This window comes from Panicum hallii, chromosome 4 (genome assembly GCF_002211085.1).
Source record: "Panicum hallii strain FIL2 chromosome 4, PHallii_v3.1, whole genome shotgun sequence".
Classification (NCBI taxonomy): domain Eukaryota; kingdom Viridiplantae; phylum Streptophyta; class Magnoliopsida; order Poales; family Poaceae; genus Panicum; species Panicum hallii.
Window position 1 is genome coordinate 49,409,917 of NC_038045.1, and position 21,475 is coordinate 49,431,391.

At 46.2% G+C, this 21,475-nt stretch overlaps 3 protein-coding genes and 1 non-coding gene across 4 annotated transcripts; 2 read left to right on the top strand and 2 right to left on the bottom strand.

The window, feature by feature from the left end:
• Positions 1-1,366: 1,366 nt before the first annotated feature.
• On the bottom strand, positions 1,367-5,000 carry LOC112890933 (cystathionine beta-lyase, chloroplastic). The gene is made up of 12 exons (XM_025957817.1): positions 4,691-5,000; positions 4,472-4,584; positions 3,644-3,714; positions 3,475-3,566; positions 3,293-3,380; positions 3,089-3,200; positions 2,873-2,969; positions 2,698-2,779; positions 2,269-2,386; positions 2,023-2,130; positions 1,844-1,946; positions 1,367-1,732 (listed from the first exon to the last, which is right to left on the bottom strand). The coding sequence occupies exons 1-12, from the start codon at positions 4,932-4,934 to the stop codon at positions 1,557-1,559; spliced, it is 1,404 nt and encodes a 467-aa protein (XP_025813602.1). The 5' UTR covers positions 4,935-5,000; the 3' UTR covers positions 1,367-1,556.
• A 973-nt stretch (positions 5,001-5,973) lies between these two features.
• Positions 5,974-6,076, bottom strand: LOC112891268. Its single transcript, XR_003228490.1, has one exon. It is a non-coding gene; the product is annotated as a U6 spliceosomal RNA (small nuclear RNA).
• Positions 6,077-9,239: 3,163 nt separating this feature from the next.
• Positions 9,240-15,797, top strand: LOC112890932 (putative clathrin assembly protein At5g35200). Its single transcript, XM_025957816.1, has 16 exons — positions 9,240-9,412; positions 10,851-10,982; positions 11,090-11,159; positions 11,415-11,512; positions 11,661-11,802; positions 11,896-11,996; positions 12,560-12,643; positions 12,749-12,799; positions 12,926-12,991; positions 13,091-13,156; positions 13,559-13,639; positions 13,734-13,802; positions 14,419-14,574; positions 14,658-14,733; positions 14,814-14,926; positions 15,064-15,797. The coding sequence occupies exons 2-16, from the start codon at positions 10,884-10,886 to the stop codon at positions 15,469-15,471; spliced, it is 1,680 nt and encodes a 559-aa protein (XP_025813601.1). The 5' UTR covers positions 9,240-9,412; positions 10,851-10,883; the 3' UTR covers positions 15,472-15,797.
• Positions 15,798-16,381: 584 nt separating this feature from the next.
• LOC112890934 lies at positions 16,382-20,994 on the top strand. Its single transcript, XM_025957819.1, has 3 exons — positions 16,382-17,157; positions 18,445-18,614; positions 20,233-20,994. The coding sequence occupies exons 1-3, from the start codon at positions 16,695-16,697 to the stop codon at positions 20,749-20,751; spliced, it is 1,152 nt and encodes a 383-aa protein (XP_025813604.1). The 5' UTR covers positions 16,382-16,694; the 3' UTR covers positions 20,752-20,994.
• Positions 20,995-21,475: the final 481 nt, after the last annotated feature.

The following is a 21,475-nucleotide window of genomic DNA, read 5'->3' on the forward strand; positions in this document are numbered from 1 at the left end:
TCATCACACGTGGCGGCCCCGGACCTCCCTGGGGAGACCGGGTCCGCGGGGGTTCCCCGAGAGCTCTCCAGCCTTCCTAGGGACGTGAAGACCCCGGTCCTGGAATAGCACGGGGAGGGTCCGGAGACCACGGTCCCAGCTATTAGGCCCGGGCCGTATGCCACGTCCCCCAGAAGGCGAGGGGGAGATTACGGATTGTGAGACGCCAAGGGCCTGGACACCCTAGCAGGAGGTACCCCTGTCTGTATGTACCGACAATAGTCTATATAAGTCACGTACAAACTAGCAAGCATATAGTCCATACATGAAGGCATTCGGCATATCAATTTAATCATGCATTCGGCATATCAATTTAATCATTCTTCGGTCTCTTCGATTATCGACGCCACGATCAGCTCCCTCGCTCCCTGCTGCAGCATCATCGATAATCGCCGCATATATATTGATTATCGGCCTTAATCGCACGAAAATCGGCCTTAATCACACGGGTTAGTGGATGGTAACGGGCAGTTAGATAAAAATATTTTTTCCTAAGCAAACAATTGTTGCTTTCAACATGTGACAACATTCTGGAACCAAGAGAAGGTCTAATTTTTTATAAAAATAAGTTCTCTACTTTTTATGAATTTTTTTAAATATTTGAATTTTCCATTGAAATCCAGCGAAATTCCAGTCGGTTTACGTTTTCAGCTAGCATCGGTAACGATAAATTTCACCGATAATCGCGATTATCGAGCGGTTTTGTATTCCATGGTCGTCGGTGTTGGTGACCAGCACCGTGTCTTGGCGATGAAACGGACCCTGCCTGCTCTTTAATTATCTACTATGTCACCAAAACTGCTAATGTATCATGTATTTAATGCCCATAAAACTCTCGTAACACTACTTAATGCCCATAAAACTTTCATAACACTACCACTAAGACTGACCTTACAGTGTAGCGTGCGTGATTGAAAAAATATTGTGGATCGATCCACGCGCTATTACAGGTAGCGCGCGTGTCCACGCGCGTACCTCCTGGGAAGAAAACAAACGGAAGAAAGATTTGAAAATGATTTATAAATTTGTAATTTTCAAATAAGATGTTCAAATCGAATTCAGATTGTACCATTAAGTTTCTTATGACAAAATCTTCAAAATAAGATCTCAACTGACTGTATTTAAATAATTTTTAAGGTGGAACTTTTTTGAAGGGGAATAATTTTATTGCCAAATGAAATTGTTATATCTCAAAAGTTGTTTTTAAAAAACTTATTCAAAAGTAACGAAGTGCAGTTTTATTTTGAAGATCTTGTAATTTAATTTGGATAGTTGATTTGGAAGCTGCAGATCTTTTTCACTTATATCTTTCTTTGCACTAACCTCATACACCATACACCGGCCTAGATTATTTCCCGACCAAACACCAATTGCTCTCAACAAACGATTCCATTATTATTATTCCTCAAGCAGTGCACCAATGAATTGCCAAGACATACCACACTTACTGATTCTACTACTATGATTTCTGTAAACCGCCGCACAGGATTCAGGAAGCAGCGGGGCACTGCAGCCTCCTACGCCGGGCCGGTCCTGAGCGCGCGGTCGAGGTCGGCGATGAGGTCGTCGACATCCTCGATGCCCACCGATATCCGGACGAGGTCGTCCGTCAGGCCGCGCTGCTCGCGGACGGCGGCCGGGATGGCCGCGTGCGACATGAAGCAAGGCAGGCTGATGAGCGACTTCACGCTCCCTGCATTTGGGGGAACAACAAGGCGGTGAACACGCGGTCAGCCAAGAGTTTTAGCCGGCAGGTGGTAAAAGTAAGCATCGTTGAAAGGATCGAGCTCGTCTGGATACTCACCGAAGCTTACTGTCACGTTGAAGTACTTGGTGGTCTCGACTACGTGCTTCGAGAGTGCCAATGAGCCGGTGAGGAAGCTGAGAACAGAGCCCGCTCCCTTCGCCTGATATGAGCAAGAGGGGAATGCAATAAGCGCAACGATTCAGGGCAGTCGAGGCAGCATTAGAAATAAGAAGTACCTGAGAATAGTGTAAAGACCGCCCAGGATGGTCAGGAAGCCCGGCATAGTTCACTTGCTTGACCCTCGGGTGAGATGCTAGGAATTCAGCAATCTTCTGGGCATTAGCCTAACAATGACAAAGTAGTCATTAGCCACATTAGGAAAAGAAGTGACGACAGAACTCGAGAGGATGAAATGGATCGAATCAATGCCAACAACAGATCAACATTTATGTGACAGCATACGAGTTACAGAAAAGTTTCACCTGCTGTTTCTCCACCCGCAAAGCCATGGTTTTGATTCCCCTCAAGCAAAGCCAGCAGTCAAAAGGTGCCAAACCAGATCCTTCAGCATTTTGCAGAAATGCTATCTCTTTAGCCAAGCTGTCAGCAATCAAAAGAAGTATTATGCCAGCAAATCAAAACCATCCCAATTGATGAGAAACTTTTTATGAAATTCAAAGAGCGCTTGTAGCTGCGTTAAATTAAAAAGATATGTCTCTTCAAAATAAATAGGGACAGAATTATCTTTTGCAAATACTAACGCTGTATCTCAACTGGTTTAGGTAAGATAAGAGCCCATTCCAAAGAAAAAAAAAGGTGGTCAGGACTAGAGTTTACAAGGACACAGTAACATTTTAGATAAACATTGAAGTTATTTTTACTGGACAGCAAGGGAGGAACAGAGAACACACCTTTCACCCTTTACTGCAAGAATTCCAGCCATAAGATCACTATGTCCAGCTATAAATTTGGTAGCTGAGTGCATCACAATATCTACAGATTGGACAATAGACAGCAGTGAACTGTTGAGATTAAATGACAAAGAATACTGTGATTACTAGTTAAGTAAACATTATTATTCCATACCTGCTCCAAGTTCTATAGGGCGGGAGAGCACTGGAGACATGATGCTGTTGTCTACCAAAACAAGAGCACCACGTGAATGAGCTATTTCCGAGATTTTCTGTCAAGCAAGCAAAATAGTGGATGGAATAACAGTTTATTCTAAAGAGTAAACTTCTAGACAAATCAAAGTCTTATGCATTCTAATATATGAATGCATCCATAGATCAAGAGACTTACCTTTATGTCAGTAATCTGTTGACGAGGATTGGTGGGACTTTCAAGCCAAACTAGTTTAGTCAAGGGACCAATTGCAGAGGCTACATCACTAATATTGGTTGTGTCCACTCGTCTGTAAAGAAAGAATATATATACATCAGATGTAAGTCAGCAGCAAAAGGACGAAGAAGTCTTCATCATACAGATACTGAATATCACACTAACTTCACTACTATTCCATGTCTTGGCACAACTTGAGAGAGCAGACGATCAGATCCGCCATATATGTCCTCTCCAGCAACAATTTCTTGTCCTGAAAGGTTTACCTATTAATTTTTTTTATACATACAGGACACAGTGTCATGCATGAGAAATGGGATGCACAAAAGAATATGCTGAGTGCTTACCAGACTGAATGAGGTGTGTTACTGCAGCTAGTGCTGCCATTCCACTGGTGAAGCAGAATGCTTGATCTGCCTTCTCAAGCTTAGCCATGAGGCTGAAAATGTGATTAAATTTCATCAGTACCAGTACCACTAAATAATTCATTACTTTACACAAAGCATTTGCACTAACCTCTGGAGAACATCACGAGTAGGGTTACCACTTCTAGTATAATCATAGGTTCCATAATCTGTTGCTGAAGGCTGGAAAATAACTTTTAACAGTTAGCCACAATAGTAAACCAGGGCCTAAACAAACAAAAGTGCAAATCATTAACCATCCTAACTTCTAAAGTCTGTACGGTGTATACTGTATATTAATTCTTCAAACTGGACAAAAAATACTGCCACACAGTTGGCCAAGATCACTAACTACGCACTAAAATACCAGCATAATAGATATCGATGAAGAGTGAAGAGTCCATATAGTCGCATCCATATAGAAACACAGTAAAACATGCAAATTTTGCCAAATTATACCTAATGGCATTCAAGCCCATCAACATATGATTTCTGTTTTAAGAAAATAATATCTTCATTTAAATATTACAGGTAGCTAAACCTTAATCGATTGTCAAGTGCACTACAATTTTGAATGACATGATACTCCATGTGTAACATTTGGTACGCAGAAATGGCTATGCTCAAATCATTAACCATCTACTAAGACAACAGAGTTTATGTCTTAAAAATGAAAATTTTCAAGCATATTGCACCCAGCTTGTTACTCCCAATTTTACTTGAACATTCGTTTCATGTTCCATCCAATAAAATTCCAAACTAAAATCCTAAAATCTCTCACGATTACAATTGCTACCGGCTATCAACACATACTACGAGAATCAATCAGAAGTAGGACAAAACAAACAATGTACTTCCCAAAAGCAATCGAATTGTATTTGACAAAACATTGGTGCTTTTGTTCCCCATTGTTGCCATGTAATTCCAAATTCCAGATTACCTGCTTAAAGGTGGCCGTTTGATACAGAGGCGTGCTGAGCGCCCCGTACATGTCAAACGAGTTCTCGAAACTCGTCAGGATCGTCGCCACGCTCGGCTCCTTCGCCTCCAAACCTACACCGCCAGCACAGAACACCATATCAGCTCATCGCCCACAAATCCCCCATTTCCCACCAAAACGGCCAGCCCATGCCCAATCCCGGGCCCCCCAGAAACGCACCCGAATCCGAGGCGGCGACGGACTCCTGGGCCTCCATGGATAACGCCGAGGCGCTTAGGTCCCGCTCGGAGCCGCCGGAGGCGCCCGCGATCGCCGCCGGCGGGCCCCCCACCATGCGGCGGGAGAGCGTGAGGCGGGGGGAGGGGGCGCGGAGGGCCTGGGATCCGGCCGAGGCGGAGTTGCTAGCGTTCGGGGACGGAGTGGACTGGAGGAGGAAGAGGCGGGCGGCGGCGGCGGCGGCCATTGGCGAGGAAGGGGGAGTGGGGAGCGGGAGTTGTTTGGTGGGCGTGGCCGCGTGACGGTGACGTGTACTGTGCACGTACTATAACAGAGGATTACGGAGGCCGACATGCGGGCCCGGGTATCCGTGACAGCTCGCGCTTTTAACTCCCGGGGTGAACCGAAATGCAGGGTGGTTAGTGCGCGCCGCGGAGGATTAGCACGCCACAGCTCAGCTCAGAGCTCGCCGTGTCTAGATTCACTGAACCGCGTCGCGCGAAATAAGGCACGTTTCGTGGGATCTGTTAGTATTAGGGGGGCTGACGTCACGCTCCAGCATTGGTCACTTTGTCAGTGATGGTGATGGTATAGAGCCAGATCGTGGATGATCTCCAATAAATTGCCGGTGATATTGTTGTTCAACATGAAGAATATCCGTGGCTGGGCTTTTCGTTTTTTAGTGTTCCTCACGAGAAATTATGCTGATGGTTGTTCACTGTTGAGCACGTACCGGTTCGCAAATGCTCGAGGGGAAACTGGGTAAAATCAACGTAAATGAAATTTAAATGTTACTGTTCAGTGACTTTTTTAAAAAAAAAAAGCTAGATGGCTCGAGCATGGCAATACAAAAGCTTTCGGAGTAAAAAAAAATAGGCTTCACGATGATCAAACTTTATGCGAATTATGACTGTTCAAGTTCAGGGTCGACGTGGTCTTCTCTGTAAGCAAAAATGATGGCAAAGAAAGATACAAGGACAGCTCGCGATTGTACTTCGATGATATGATGCTTTTTTTGCAAGAAAAAGGTAATAGGAAGGATCCGTTTGCAATATTGTACTGACCGGCTGCATGCTCGGCAGAATGGACCTTGGTGCAAAAGACCAGAAACATCACGTGCTCGAAAGTAATCTCCAGGGGCATATCCGCGAGATAAAGACTCATCGCCAGTTCGCCAGGGACCGGCGCGTGAAATCGCGGGAAATATCAGGGGCCCCAAAGTAATCCCCAGGGGCATATCTGCGAGCGAAAAAGTGGCCGCCAGGGACCACCGCGCAAAATCTCAAAAAAATTTGGACCATTTCTCGATTTGTGCGTGTCATCCTTGCGCAGGGGCCATGCTAATCTTCTCTGTATCGTTCCAATTTTATCGGATGTCTCCGAAAAGACAGAACGGCGTTGGAGGTGCGCGTATATAAGCTGGTCTGGGTGCTGCTAGTTAGGCGATGTGGTACTAAACTTCGAGTCTGTTGACTGTTGTACTGCCCCTCTCCACCCCCGCACCCGCAGGGCCGCAGCGCACTGGAGGCCCCAGCGGAAGCTAGCACGTGGGCCTCCGAAAATCCCTTGTGCTTCGAAGTTTTTGACGCGTCCAAAAGAAGAAGACTTGCCGCCGTTGATCGGCCCAGTTGAACTTGCCTGGGCCTGGTTTTGGGTGTGTGTCGCGTCAAAACACAGCCTGAGGAGAGCTCACCTCGCCGGAGATGGAGACGAAGGCCAATCCAAGCCTAGGTCAGAAAGGATTCAATCAAAAGTCAAACCGGAGCATTCCTTTGAACTTTTCGACGAGAACTACAGCCGATGTTCATTTCTTCCATTAGTTAAATGTTTCGATGATTATCTAAATCTGCTTAAATCAGCTGACGCAGAGCTGCGCCGATCGAAGCAGGAGGCAGAGCACCAAAGGAGGGAGAAGAATCCATCGTTCAGTGGCGTCAAAACACACGGCCTTCGATCTTCGAGAACCCAGGACGATTCAGGCTTCCAACCCGGTCGTCATCAGGGTCGTCTTCTAGATCGTCAGAGCTAGGCTACAGCTAAGCTGGATGATGTGGACGGGTCATACGATAAGCCCACAGTGACATGGAATGGAACAACCAATCAATAGCCCGTAGACTCATCTCGTCCCCGGCGCACTGCTTTGACGGGAATTCATCCGGCGACCACATCAGGGAGATGGAATGGGTGAATGGCAGCCGCACGCCCGCACACAGTAACCCTCCTCGCCGTTCTACAAATCCGTCCTGCAAATATTTGGCTGCAACTGCAGAACGACCCGACCAGCCAGAGACCTTTCTTTCAGGCTTTCAGCGTTTTACCCGGCGGCCGGTCAGATCTCTCCAAGCTCTCCACTCCTCCAGGAACCGTGAATTTTCATGAAGAGTTTTTTTTTTCCCGAACAAATTCACGAAGAGTCACTGTCGCCTGCAGTGACCAGCACAGTGACATTTCCACAGACGACCGAGCGACGATCCGTGGCCATGGCCAACTGCCCATCCTTCGACATGGAGACAACACATGACAAGAGAGCAGGGATCACTTTTCTTTTTCTCAGTGTCACAGCCTCAGAGCTGCAAGAAGCCCAGAGCCCCAGATCATTGTGAAGCGAAGACACTGGACACGGTGGAGGCAGCAGGAGAGACAAGCCCATCAGGGAATGTCGGCGCCGCCTGCCCTGGCCGACGCCGGATGCTGCCGATCTAGCTAGTAGGCCAGGGAGGGGGCCAGTGGTAGATGCCTTGCCCGTTGCTGACTTTTGTGCCCCCCGGCCCCCATCCCCTTTCTCTTTCCGTCCGGTCGGTCCTCCGCAGCTGCTTCCTCCTCCTCCTCCACATTCTACTCAACAAACCTTTCAAAATCCATGTAGGCCATGTTACGAGCCTCTTGCCGTATGCTATGGTAACCACCTCTCGTTTGATTTGTTTTTTAGCTCAGCTAGGCTAATCATCTTGCCAACCCACATGCAAATCATAGGCGGCTGGGGTTAGGTAGAGATGCCTGTTTCTCGTTCTAGACCCTGCCATGGTTGGGCGAAACCGAAACACAGGAACAGGAAGATCATACAAGGCGTAAAAAGACAGTGTAACCTGAACTCGTGTTGATGGGAACTTTGTTAGAATGGACCGGAGCTTATTTATTGACGTGCGTGTTTCTTGACGAGATGGAGAGGAATGCCACCATGGTTGACCCATGGAGCTCAAAGCATGGTTTGTTGTGGTGGTGGAGTGTAAGAAAGAAAGAAAGAAAGAAAGCTCCCCGAATTCCTTGCTTCCCATCCAAGGTAAAAGTCTTGAGCAATTATGCTAAATGCTTCTTGAACATACAAACTTGATGCTATGCTTCCACTGGTAAGAAAAGAAAAGAAAACAAAAGGCCGGCATGTGGGCCCATCCACAAGCTCTGAAAATTCCTCATAAATTGGAAATGAATCTCCCTCCTCATGAACACCGTACTCCTACGTTAATCCACTCATGCAGAAGCTGCTGGCAGGGGTGCTAGGATGCACAACTACATGTAGTAACAACACCAAGGACCATTCATCAAAAAAAAAACACCAAGGACCAACTTGCAGCGTGGTCAAGAACGGTGTGAGACCACGCAAAAATTTCCTCTTTTTTTCTTGAGGTGAAAGATCACGCACACTTGCCTTGCGTTCACCGGAACGCCGGAACGTGGAGCGCAAAAGAAGGGGGGAAGAAGAAAAGAAAAGGCAGATCCACCGGTGGAGAAAAGGGAAAGTCTGGACAAGTTAGTCCTACTCAGCATGCAACCACAAGTTGTTTGTGCCCCAATTATTATACCACTACTAATCGCCCAACTGACGGCTACGGTGGTCTGCCAATAAAGTATGCGATCACGTACCTGGCTGCTGCTAATGCTAATGCTAATCCCCGTCTGCGCGCGTCTGCCACTCCCATCTTCGTTGTCCTCGTGACGCACCGGGTTCTTCTTCCTCCTCTAATCATGCGGCTAAATTATTCCCCGTGATTTTTTATGGGTCGCATACGTGTGTACGGATAAAGCACCTGTGATTACTGCTAATTTGTCAGTGATAAACATGTTTACAGAGTACACCTAACAGGGTAGTCTTTCTGAATAAGGGAGTTTCATAGAATTTTCATAAAAAATGTTTTTATTTTCTCGCAAATTCTTTCGGTTCTAAACATATGCACAAGTTATTATGGTTATGCTCTTGATTAGTGGAAAAAGTATAATTCCTGTTTAAACAAGTTTGGAGAAAATATATTCAAATATTGCAGAGGAACAACCGAACAAGGAACAATCCACCGACGAGCGCAGGACGACAGACGGAATGGAATTAGAATAAAATTCGCAGGACGGTGCGAAGAGGGACGGAGGAGCACCGCGGATTAATCAAAACGATTAATGCACCGCCAGTGATTAACCTGGACGCCACTGATGATGGGTATTAGCAGTAACGAGCTGAAGCAAAAGCTTAGCTTGATGTGCTTGCTAAGCTGTCCGTGCCGCATTGTTTAATCGGCTGCCGCGTCCCTGTCCGGCCACCGGGTGGTGGTTCGCCTCCGGGTTGGCCGAGCCGCGAAAGCGACCGCCCCTCCCCCCTTCCTCTTCTCCACCTCCTCCCTCCCTCCCCTCTCCTGCCAAGAACGAACCCACTCCTCCTATCGCCTCCGCAAAGGGAAGGCTCCCCGCCCTCTCCTCCCGGGAGGCTCCTGAGGATTATCCGCTCGCTCCTCTGCGGAGGTGAGTGCTCGTTCGCTCCGGTTTACTGGTTCCCGCCCCGGCCTCGGCTCAATCCGAGCTCGTCTGTTCCGCTCTGGTCGCTGCTTGGTTCCGTCTGGGGGCAAGAGCAGGTCTACGCTTCTATAAATGGAGTAAAATTTCATTCCGGGCATGTCGCGTTGCTTTTGGAGATTCTGGGCCTGGCGGCGGTAAAAAGCTTTCTTTTTCTGGGGGCTCGCGACGGTGAAACGGCTATCTATTGCTCCCAGCTCGCCCCGGGCTCAATTCGAAATCGGTTCTCGGTGGACCTGTGCTTCTCCTTCGTAGGATTGCCGCTGTGCTGGCCTCGCCCGTTGTTCCTTGCTTGATTCGTGGCGGCGCAATTGGATCCGGCCTGCCGACATCTCGTGGATTCGGTGGGTGTGTGCCGTGCTCGGTGTGGGTCGGATCGTGTGCGGGAGCCGGATGCTTGGCGATAGCTCGTTGCGTGATCCGTTGCTTGGATGCGAAATTTGAATTGTTTTTGTCCTTTTTCGGGGAAGTTCTGAGATGTCGGCGGCGCTCTGTCGGAGAACCCGGCCGAGATTCTTGCCTTGCTCTGTCTGCTTGGTATATGGAATCTGTTCGCGCCTTTATCGATCCATTTTTTCCCTCTGCTATGGCTGGTTCGGCCAGAATTGAAGCTGCTTGTGAAGGCTGGAGCTTCTCAGACTTCAGTCTGAGCAGAGCAGCCTCTCGCAATCGCAACTGTTCTACTCGGTTCTACCGACGCTTTTTGTGATTTTGCTCTGCCTGTAAGCTGTCTCTTTCTGAATCTTGGTGTGATGGGCAATTTCGCTCAGTTTGATCTGTTCAGACGCTCGGCATATTCCGGAAGCTCGCTGTGCTATCCCGCGATTCCTGTTCCGGTTTCTTTCGCTGCCCTGTGTCAGTTGAGTGCGTGCAGAGACTCTCGCCTTGTTTGTTTCGTCGAGTCCTGGGATTTTCGTGTTGTTTGTTCGTCTGTTTCCTCGGCACCTGTTTGTAGCTCATTTGGATCCATACGATTTAGATGAACCTCATCTTGATACATTGTGATACAGATCTTTGACCTCCTCCTCTTGTATTATTCAGTTGCTGTGGTTTCATGTGTAATGCGTGAAACAGTTTCCCTCATGTTCTGATTCAGTGTTCCGGTTGATTGTTGTGGTACTTGGTGATGCATAATTATAGTACTTTTGTCCTTCTGTTTAGTTTGCTGAAACAAAGTGGAACATTTCCGGCCTCCATGCATTCATCACCCAACCACTATGGTGCAGGCAGTTATTTCTTGTACTGTAGGTCTCAACTGTAGATGTAATTAAACAGATTAAGATTCAGGAGATGTTTGCCTATATTTGTCCGTATCAAACAGTATTTTCAGTTTGAGTCAAACAGACGTCTCATGTGTACTACGTTTGGTTCTGTGCTCCTTATTCAGGCCAACTAGGATAACAGCTAGGAGTTGAGGAGAATGGCAGTTGGCGGAACTCAGCCGACCCTCAGGAAGTACCTTGGTGCCCTCAAGGACACAACAACTGTGAGCTTGGCAAAAGTGAATAGTGATTATAAGGTGAAAACCTTTTTCATGAACCATCTGAATAATTTTCGGAAGGTTTCAAGTTCTAACAGACCTTCAGTGCACTTGCTGCGGACTTATCATTCTCTTCTCTACAACAGGATTTGGACATTGCAATCGTTAAGGCCACGAACCATGTTGAGCGTCCATCAAAGGAGAAGTACATAAGAGGTAATCCCTTCTCTTGGTTGAAACACTAGTTCAAACTCCAAACTACATCCTATGACTCAGTCTCCATTTTTTTAAAAAAAAATTCAGCATTAATGGAAACTAACTATATTTGAGTGTTTGAATTTTTTAACACTATGAGCTCTCATGCTCGAAATTCACTTTGATTGTGAAGCACTTTAATTTCAATTTGTCAGTAGTTGTGCCATCATATTTGGGATGCCACAAGTCACAAATCACATCTTTATTTGTTTGCAGAAATTTTTCTTTCCATTTCTGCTGCAAGGCCACGGGCAGATGTTGCTTACTGCATTCATGCCCTTGCCAGACGCCTTTCGAAGACTCGCAACTGGGCGGTATGGCTACTATACATTTTCATTTTTCATAGTAGTAATGTTACAAATGATATCCTTTCTCTAAATCAACTGTGTCTTTATGGCTGTTATGTAACAAAGGAATTTATAAAATACTCATGAACATTTTCCTTGACTATTTTCCCACCAGGTTGCACTGAAGACATTGATTGTCATACACCGTGCTCTTCGAGAAGTTGATCCCACTTTTCGTGAAGAGCTTATCAATTATGGCAGATCTAGGTCCCATATGCTCAACATGGCCTACTTTAAGGATGACTCCAGTGCAGAAGGTACGAGTTATTAGTAGTATTCTGGTACTGTCCCTTGTATTACAAATTAGGATTTAAAACTTATCCTTGTTTTCCTTCTATTTTTTCATTCAGCTTGGGATTATTCTGCATGGGTGCGCATTTATGCTTTATATCTAGAGGAGAGGCTCGAATGTTTCCGAGTGCTGAAGTATGATGTAGAAACAGATCCACCGGTATGTAATCTTATGCTATTGCTGCATTACTCTTGTTTCCTGCACTTGCAAGACCTTTTAAAATCTCAGTTCACATCTTTACATTCTGTTTTAATCCATATAACTATGTGTTCATGTAAAATGTCACTGCATATTGTACTGTTGAGTGGCACCATATATGCTTGTAATTGGAGAGAAGAGAATGCCCAGTACTGTCTGGTCTCATTTCATTGTAGGGGTATGAGGCATATTAATTGCATATGCCCAAAAGTCAACCTCCTTTGTTCATACCACGTGGACTTTGTGCTACCACACAGCAATTCAATTTCTATTCTTGGTGTGAGAAATGGTGCATGCAACTGATGCTTGTTTAACCAAGGAATCATGTGGTTTGTACTTCTGTAATATATCTTCAGAAAACTCAAGAATTTTGTGATTCTGTCTTGTTTCTTCTGTAACATGTCATACATCCGCCTGATTAATAGTTTCCTAGTTTTTGTCCTTTGTATGTGATTGAAGCTTTTGTCATGAGACAGCAACTGCCAACAATATTCTAACTATATGGACAATTGTGATCTCTGCAGAGAAGTCGGGATCTTGAAACTGCTGCCTTGCTTGATCATCTGCCACCACTACAGCAGCTCCTTTTTCGGCTTCTTGCTTGCCAGGTAAACTCTTTTTACTAGTACTGTGTGTACGATTTCACCAGTTCCTGCCTTCATGTGATGTCATCTACTTGTTCAACTCTGTTGGCTAATTTCTGAATATTTTAGCCACAAGGAGCATCATCTTACAATATAATAATCCAGCATGCACTTTCTATGGTAAGTATAAACGCCGAATTCCTTTCTTTCTCATGTTAAGATTGTATGTTCGTTTCCTTCTAAGCAATGTACTAGTGGTTTTGGGGTCTTGGTGTTTGTTGACTTTGTTTTGTGCATTACTGGTAGGTTGCTTTAGAGAGTGTTAAGATTTACACGGCCATTAGCGACGGAACAATCAATCTGGTTGACAAGGTGACTATCTTGCGCCTACCACCTTGGATAAATTTGTAAATTCTGCTAAATGATTGCTACGGTTCTTTATTTTCTCATGAAACTTATTCCTTATCACAGTTCTTTGAGATGCCAAGAAACGATGCGGTTAGGGCACTTGATATATACAAAAGAGCAACTAACCAGGTACATTTCTGTCCCTTGACTCTTGCTGATCCATTAATTAAATAATCGAGTTTAATGAAGGGGACAATTGTTCTTCGCTTTTAGCGGCTCAAAGAATAGTCTCATGAAGAGGACTATTAGCACATGAAACAAACACTGTTAAAAATGTCACTATTGAGTATCATCATCCTTTCTTCAATCAAAATTTTCAGATTGATTTATGGAGCATTGATAAACTTAGTCTTGAAGCATCAAAGGATTTTTAGTTAGCATCAAAGGATTTTTAGTTTTCAGCATCATTAGCTCTGCTGGCACTGATCTGTTGCCAAACTAAAAGGTTGAATCACTGATTCAATCCTTGGATTTTTGTTGATACATAGGCTGACCGATATTGTTTTTTTTTTTTACTTTTGAATTGCACAGGCTGAAAGACTCTCAGAATTCTATGAAGTGTGTAAAACTATACACATTGGGCGCGGTGAGAAATTCTTAAAAATTGAACAGGTATGGTAAATGCTCCATGAGTTCTTTGCAAGTCTTCTCCTATTGTCTCCAAGTTTGCAAATTACTGATAACATCTGCTGTTAATTTCCTGCAGCCTCCAGCATCATTCTTACAGACTATGGAGGAGTATGTAAGAGATGCTCCCACGATGGCAAAGGAAAAGGTTTGAAAACTACTGAGACCTGAACTCACTGAACTCACTTATGGATAGGGTAACTTGAACTGAAATAAGATATCTTTTATGTATTAACCTTTTTTTACCAACCAACTCAGAACGTAGGTGTTCGGGGTGTACACCGGCACCTCTCACCAACCGAGCTAGGTTCAGTTCTTTATCTTCTTTAAACAACAGAATGCTCACAATCACAAAGATTATGGATCTAGTTCAGAAGCAATTCTAGCAACATCTAGTTCAGAAGCAATTCTAGCAACATCAACTATTTGTTCACGTAATGCTGTGATTGGGGATTCTTAGTCCATTATGCATTCTGCCATTAACTTATGTAGAGTATGCATATCTTAGAAACTTATATAGGATTGTTTGGGAAATTCTTGTGATTATATATTGGAAGTGAATCTATGTACTGTCTATGGAAATGTCAGATTTAGCATGCTCAGTTTGAAATGTTAGATGGATATGGAACTTCACACTTATCATGTATACTATATACTACCAGCTACTGAAATTGGAGTTATTCAGAAGGCCATTCAGCATCCTGTTTATTTAGCTAACATGTTCCTCATTAAACTGTCCCTGAGCATATTTTGTTTGTTTCCAGGCTGTGCTGGCGATAGAATACAAAAAAGAGCCAGAGGAGGAAGAAAAACCAGCTTCACCTCCTCCAGCTCCAGAGCCAGAACAAGCACAACAAGAACCCGAGCCGGAACCTGAACCTGTCATAGAGGAACCACCAGTAGCTGAACCAGATTTGCTGGTAACATTCTTTGCTATAGCAATCAGTCATTGGTCACATGTTTTTTTTTTTTGGTTCCCGCTAACACTTCTTTTGCTCGGTAGGGTCTGAATGAACCTAGCCCTGCTGCAACCGCGATAGAGGAGCAGAATGCTTTGGCGTTAGCAATCGTTCCTATAGGTAAATTTCGAGTGATTGAGCACACCACTTGATGTTGGTTAACTGAGAGGCATGCCGTTGACTCTGGTTTATTGTGGCAGACGATGTTCCGAAAGCTGCTCCTGCCTTTGAAAATGGAGTCACAGGCTGGGAACTGGCCCTTGTCACGGCACCAAGTTCGAATGAAACCGCCGTTACCTCAACCAAAAAATTGGTAGGTTCCTGAACCACTTGTCTCTCAAATTGAACATTTTTCAGAGTCCAGACAGCAATGCAGCACCACTACTGCACTACAGGCTGCTGATCATTCTTTGCTGAATGTTCTCACGAAAATTTGAAATCTTTGCGCAGGCTGGTGGTCTGGATTTGCTGACCCTCGACAGCCTGTACGACGACGCGAACCGGAGAGCGAGCCAGCCGGTGAGCTACAACCCCTGGGAGGCGGCCCCCGCCCCGATGCTTCAGACGATGGCGCCGGCGACGCAGGACCCGTTCTACGCGTCGGGCGGGTACGCGGCGCCCCACGCGGTGCAGATGGCCGCCATGGCGCAGCAGCAGCAGGCCTTCATGCTGCAGCAGCAGATGATGGCGCCGCCGGCGGCCGCCGTCCACCACCCGATGCAGATGCAGATGCAGATGCAGCAGAACCCCGCGAACCCGTTCGGCAACCCCTTCGCGCCCGCCGGCGCGCACCCCTACGGCGCCGCCGGCATGCCGCTCCATGCCGGGCCCGGCAACGTCTACACGGGGCTCATCTAGCCATCAGCTTGGTCCGGCGCGGTTGGTTTAGCACCACTACACTACACCATTCTTTTTGTCCAGGTTTTCTTGTTGCCATTGTGAGGAGGAGATTTGTAGCAGCACACGGACAGAGGCAGGGCACAGGTAGAGTCGGTCGTATAGCGTCGAAGGCTGTGGGTGTATAGAGTCAAGTAGGTGGTGATTTGTATAGGGTTTGATCGTTCCTTCATGTGCAGTCGAGAGAGGGAGAGGGAGTCGATTTCTTGTTGCCAGGAGACACAGGAACACGTATTGGATTATTCTTGCTGGACACGGTTGAATAACGCCACATTCTTTCTCTAGCAGTTGACTTTGTGCAATCTAGTAGTAGTAGATGGTTTTCCGACAAGGTGAATCCGCGCTGTCCGATCGTGCTGGAAAGTGGAAACTTGCCTCGTGCCCTTTTTGCTGCTGTTCTTTTTTTTTCCTGACCTGATGGAACGTGCTTTTAGTTGGTGCGAGCTAGTGCGTGGCGCTCTCTTCCCCGGCGGTGGCGTGCGCTTCTCGAGTCTGCTCGCCGCCGACGCTTCGCGCAGCCTTGACGCAACGGGATGGCCACGTAGGAAGGGGAAGCCCCGAGATCGATCCCATCGGAGTACGTCCTCATCGCGCAACCACCGGCGGCGGCAGCATCCGGGCGACGCTCGCAAACGTTCGTGCGCGCAGCAGCGCGCCGGTGGGAGATCGATCACATCAGTTACTCTCGTCACATCACCCGAGCCGACGCCACTTGGGCGCCTAGCCCCGCCTCTCCTCCGCTGCTCGCGGCACCCTACCAGCCGCCAAGCGGCAAGAGCGGCCGCCGCCCGGGCACGCCGGCGCCGCGGCACCCGGCGCGCCCGCCCCCGCACGCGCGCGATCCCCTCCGGAGACCGGAACGAACCCGTGCTCCCCGCGCGCAATCGCCCAACAAACCCACGCCCCGTCCCCCGCACCAAGCGGGCGGGCGCGACCCCAACTCGATCGAACCCGTGCGCCGCACGCCGCCGAGCGCCGGGCGTGCCGCGACCCAACACGCGAGGCCCGGAACCGGAAGCCTCTCCACCTCCTCCACCTCCTCGCCGGCCGCAGGTCCCAATCATTGCCTCCCCCACCAGCCCACCTCACCCCACCCCACCACCCCCGCACCCCAAGCCAAAGCCAAGCGAAAAAAAGCTTAGCATAGGAGCCCCGCAAAAGCAACCGAGGGAGCGGCCGGCGGGATGGCGCGCGGGCTGCGCGGCGTCCGCGACGACCTCTCGGAGCTGGGGCGCCACCTGCTCGACATCGCCTGCTTCCTGCACCCGCTCCTCAACCCGGCCCACACCGACTCCCCGCCGGCCACGCCCACGGCCGCCGGCGGCGGCGGCGGACGCCGGGCACCCCCGCGCGCCGCGCGCCGCTCCCCGTCGCCGCACCCGCCGTCCCCGTCGCTCCTCGCGGGCATACTCTCCGACCTCGCCGAGATCGGCGGCTCCCTCCGCGGCGGCTTCTCCCGCGCCGCGACCCAGCACGACCACCCAGCCGCCGAGTCCCTGCAGGCCGCCGCGTCCCCGCCGGCCTCCCCACCTCCACCTGTCGCTGCCGCCGCCGCGCAGGTCCCCGATGATGTGGTGGGAGCAGCGCGCGCCCTCGCCGCGCGCCCCGAGGCGTGGATCGACTTCCCCGTGCTCGCCCTCGACGAAAGTAATTGATCTCTCCCCTATTATGATACGGTGCTAGCATCTCCAGCAGATTACTCATCTCCCATATCCTATATATTTTCTGTTTCCATTGCCAATAGCACTTTTATTTTTGGTACTGAGTGCCATAGCAGATTACTCAATGGAATAGCACATTACTCAATGGATAGGGTGCAGGGAGGAATCCCCCTACATTTGAGCAAGAGGGAGGTGTGTTTTGACGACCACAAAAATTTTTTTGGTATTAGCGATGGAACTGGTAATCTGCTGGAGCACCGTACATTACCAAAAGAACAGAGTTTTATGTATTAGGGAGAGAAATGAGTAATCTGCTGGAGATGCTTTTACTAGCTCCACAAATATCGCCATCTGCTTACGCAGATTGCACCTGTGATGCGGTAACTTGGGGGTGGTTACCTGAGGTAGGTTTAAAGGTTGCTGGATTAATAGCTGTTACTAGATTTTAGCGGAAGTGAGAGGCGAGGGAACTAGCTTAGGGGTTCAACTAGAGCTGTGGAGGTCCAAGGTTGCTGTTGTGTCAGTATGCGCCATGGGATTGTGGTGCGTGAGTGTAACAAGTTGGTGACCTTTGAGTTGTTTGATGTGAGTATTGGTGGATGGGATGATCATAGAGAATAGATCAATCTATGTGTTCTCCGATGCTTTTCTGGCTCCAGATTCGGGTTTTACAGCTGCAGAGTGAAATAATTGTTCTTGTTTTGCTCATTAGACTTAGATTGACAGTTAAGTTGCTTGGATAAGCTGGAACCAAATGAATAAAGTCTTATGATGTGTACTATGTTTGGGTGTTGGGAATTCGTCTTCTATGCTGTTGAGTACAGGCCTCCAAAAGGTGGCATGAGGTCATTATTATACTTTGTACTTTTGTTCCATGTGGTATTAATGATTAATTGAATATAGATTGACTTCTTATTATTAAATACAAGACTTAGTATTAATTGAATACATTATCATGAATTTGAAGATTGGTTTACTGTTTTACAGCTGTAGCAACTATATTTAGTAAATTGTTTTATGTTTAGCTATAAATGGTAAAAATATCTTTTTTGTCTGTGCTTTTACTGGTTAAGTTGTAGTCTTTTTGCAGAATTAAGTTTGGCATGATCGTACTGTAAGTTTTGATTTCTTAAGAATGCAGGCTTAGTGCTGTGAGGTTGTTTTACACAGCTCCCTTTTGGGAGAATCATTTGTGACTGTTGTTTTTCTGTGCTATGAATTTTAATTAGTCTTTTATCAGTGCAATAACCATGTGTTTGTTTGCTGTTTGCAGATTCTATAATCTCTGATATTCAAAGAGATCATTTGGAATCCATTGAAAAACTTGTTCCAGATTTAGCATCTCTTAGGACTAGGCTCAGTCCTTCTTACATGGATGAAGATGTATTCTGGAAGATATACTTTAGGCTGCTTGAGTCGAACATAAATGAGCATAGTTCGGAGGTAAGTTGGTACAGGTTCATATATTGTTCTCTACTAGCATACTTTCGATTTTATTGCACATTTCTATGCTAATTTTAGTTATATCAATTTCTGGTTTTGAACTGAGATCAAATTGCAGCATGGCCAGCAAATGAAGCTGTAGGCATGTTTAGATTAGTTTGTGTTTCCCTCTTTAGTTGATCCAATACTAGACACATGCTTCTACCATTATTATGGAAAGCTATACTCCCACATAAGTTAAAAATGCTATGCTTCCCCTTTAAAAAATTTCACAGAAGGCTCCTATTAAGGAAGCTAAAATTACTAGATATATTATTTCACAGAAGCCTCATCATTTTTCTGTTTGAACTAGATATATTATCACCTAATTCTATTTATTTGCAACCGTATTCCTACCTTCACTACTCACAAATCATCATATGTAGCAGATCTTTGTAATATGTTAAGCATACAAAGGAAGCAGCTAAAATTTTGCACATCTTTTGAGCGTGTTGGTTGACTATATAGTTGAGCTTTTAATTTGGCTGCAGATGTTTAAGCATATTTTCATATAGGAGCATTGCTGAGAGCTGACCTGAGTTTATATTAAGTATTGGTGTGATGTATTTTGCGCTAGCCTTCTTTTTTGATGTGTTCTGGGACTAAAATAATGTCAGTCATATCTAATTGACATTCAATATGATCTTTTGTCAGCTTAGATCAGCAAATAAATACTAGGGTTCACCCTGATAAGCAAATTAAAATAGTAGACAATAACAACTAGTCCATAGATTATATGTATATATTGGGCAGTAGCAGGCTGGAGGGTTCAGACATGGATAATGTGTACTGAAATACAGATAGGAAGTGTGGGTCACATAGTGGTCACTCGCATGTAAACTTTGCCCTTGGTTATATTCAGATACAAAATGTCTTATTGCAAGACGAAAGTGGATCAAATTTTATAATTCATATTTTTTGACAGTATGGTTCCTCACATTGTCTTTTTAGCATGAAGTTAAAGATCTCACATATTCAATTGGTACTCAGAACTCAATAGAATTGCAATGGAACTGCACATAAATTTCCTGTATTGATGTAGTTACCTGGTGGTACTGTGAACCCATATCTGAATTTTCCATGCATGCCAGATTTAAATCTGGATATGATAGTTTTTAGTACCTTGATGACCATGCGTTGCATCTTGCATTTTGTTAGACTAGCAAAGTGGTTTTTTGCAAGAGGCTATTACTGTCGTTGGGTTTGGTGATCTGGCATGTTGCATAACACATATTTCACCAACAGTAACCAGACCTTTTACTGGTATTGCTGATTGCAGGCATCACAATGTTCATTTGAATGAATTCTTTTTAGCCAGCACACATGATATTTATAGGTGTGCTTGTGTTAGTGGATCTATTGTTTTATCTTATTCAAAAAAATGTACTATCTCCTGGAGGCATTCTTCCCACTTTTGCCTAAGCTCAGACTGAAGCGCTATGGATAGTACTATGAATTTTGGTCCGAAAGCATCTTTTAAGCTTCTTTAAAAAAAATATCTGATGAAACCCTATTAATTAACTGAGTTATGAGTTAATATATGAATATTGCTTATTCATCTTGCTAATTCTACATGCAGGAAGACAACCGGAGTGTGCCAAACTCTATACATCACATCAATGAGATAGAGTCAGATTCTCCGCCTCATGTGTGTGAGATAGAAAGTGTTAAAAGCAACCAAGAAGGCTATCAATCTTCAGATGGCCAAGCTTTTCGAAAGACAAGATCCGAGCGAAGCATTGACCAATGGGTATTCGCAAAGTCAAAATCCGAGGAAAGCATGGATCAGTGGTCCGAAATACCTTCGGATGTGGAATCTTTCAGAGAAGGTAAAAGATACCTTAGCAGCGAGGAGCTGAGTGACGTTGATAGTGCCAACGTTGTCGTCATGGACAAATACATGGACTCGCTCCTGTCAGACCGGAGGAACCTACCATACGCTAGCTCCTCGGTCCGCCGGGATTCAGTCAGACGAAAACCTGCTTCATCCACTGACTACAGCCACCGGCCTCCACAGCCAACTCCACCTGCATCGCTGTCCAAGAAGGAATCATGGGACGTCATCGAGGATTCGGAGTTTGATATACTTGACAGTTAGTAGTGGAGATCATTGTGATCTCGGGGTTGTTCGTCCTGTTTTCTTCCTTGTCATCCTACACTCCGCCTGGTCTGTAAATGTTATGACGTTCAGGTGGTGTCAGTGATCGTGGGAAAGGATGTTTACCAATATATCATAAGTGTGTGCATATCTCTCCCTTTGTATTTTGAATGCATCCTCTCAGCTCGCATGCTGTAAGCTTGTAGCCTGAGAAAATTGTGATGAATCTCAATCTTTCTGGAATCAGTTAGTTTTCAAATGGGGATGTGATATTGACCTCCTATCTGCGAAAATATGTTGCACACGCAGGGTGCGTTTGGGAGCGCTCCGCGTGCGGAGCCGGAGCTGGAGCTAGTTTTCGTGGCTCCGCCGTACAGCCCAAAAATGGCTCCGGCTTATGCTCAGAAGCCGCTCCAATGCCGACGCCGTGGCCGTTTGGTGCGGCTCCGGCTTCTCCGGTGCCGGAGCGGCGCGCGCAGCCGGAGCCGGAGCGCTCCCAAACGCGCCCACAGGATTTGCTTGGGAACCAGGGTTGGAGGTTTCTGATTGTTTTATTTTAACCGTTGTTGGGTGAAAACACAAAATTATGTATTGTCAAGTATTTAACACGATCATGCCTATAAGGTATAATGAACGAAAGAAACTGTGAGCCAGTAGCATGATTGCAACAAAATACAAGGACACGCTCACAATGAAATTTTGTTTTGTTTTTTCCCTTTATCAA

What these genes read in the sequence shown, in the direction of transcription:
- LOC112890933 (XM_025957817.1), bottom strand. Translation starts at nt 4,934, where the DNA reads ATGGCCGCCGCCGCCGCCGCCCGCCTCTTCCTCCTCCAGTCCACTCCG. An exon ending in ACTCGTGATGTTCTCCAGAG is followed by an intron (nt 3,567 to 3,643) that starts GTTAGTGCAAAT and finishes TCACATTTTCAG; the next exon opens with CCTCATGGCTAAGCTTGAGA. An exon ending in AACACACCTCATTCAGTCTG is followed by an intron (nt 3,381 to 3,474) that starts GTAAGCACTCAG and finishes TAAACCTTTCAG; the next exon opens with GACAAGAAATTGTTGCTGGA.
- LOC112890932 (XM_025957816.1), top strand. Translation starts at nt 10,884, where the DNA reads ATGGCAGTTGGCGGAACTCAGCCGACCCTCAGGAAGTACCTTGGTGCC. An exon ending in ACAAAAGAGCAACTAACCAG is followed by an intron (nt 13,157 to 13,558) that starts GTACATTTCTGT and finishes TGAATTGCACAG; the next exon opens with GCTGAAAGACTCTCAGAATT. An exon ending in AATTCTTAAAAATTGAACAG is followed by an intron (nt 13,640 to 13,733) that starts GTATGGTAAATG and finishes AATTTCCTGCAG; the next exon opens with CCTCCAGCATCATTCTTACA.
- LOC112890934 (XM_025957819.1), top strand. Translation starts at nt 16,695, where the DNA reads ATGGCGCGCGGGCTGCGCGGCGTCCGCGACGACCTCTCGGAGCTGGGG. An exon ending in CGTGCTCGCCCTCGACGAAA is followed by an intron (nt 17,158 to 18,444) that starts GTAATTGATCTC and finishes TGCTGTTTGCAG; the next exon opens with ATTCTATAATCTCTGATATT. An exon ending in TAAATGAGCATAGTTCGGAG is followed by an intron (nt 18,615 to 20,232) that starts GTAAGTTGGTAC and finishes TTCTACATGCAG; the next exon opens with GAAGACAACCGGAGTGTGCC.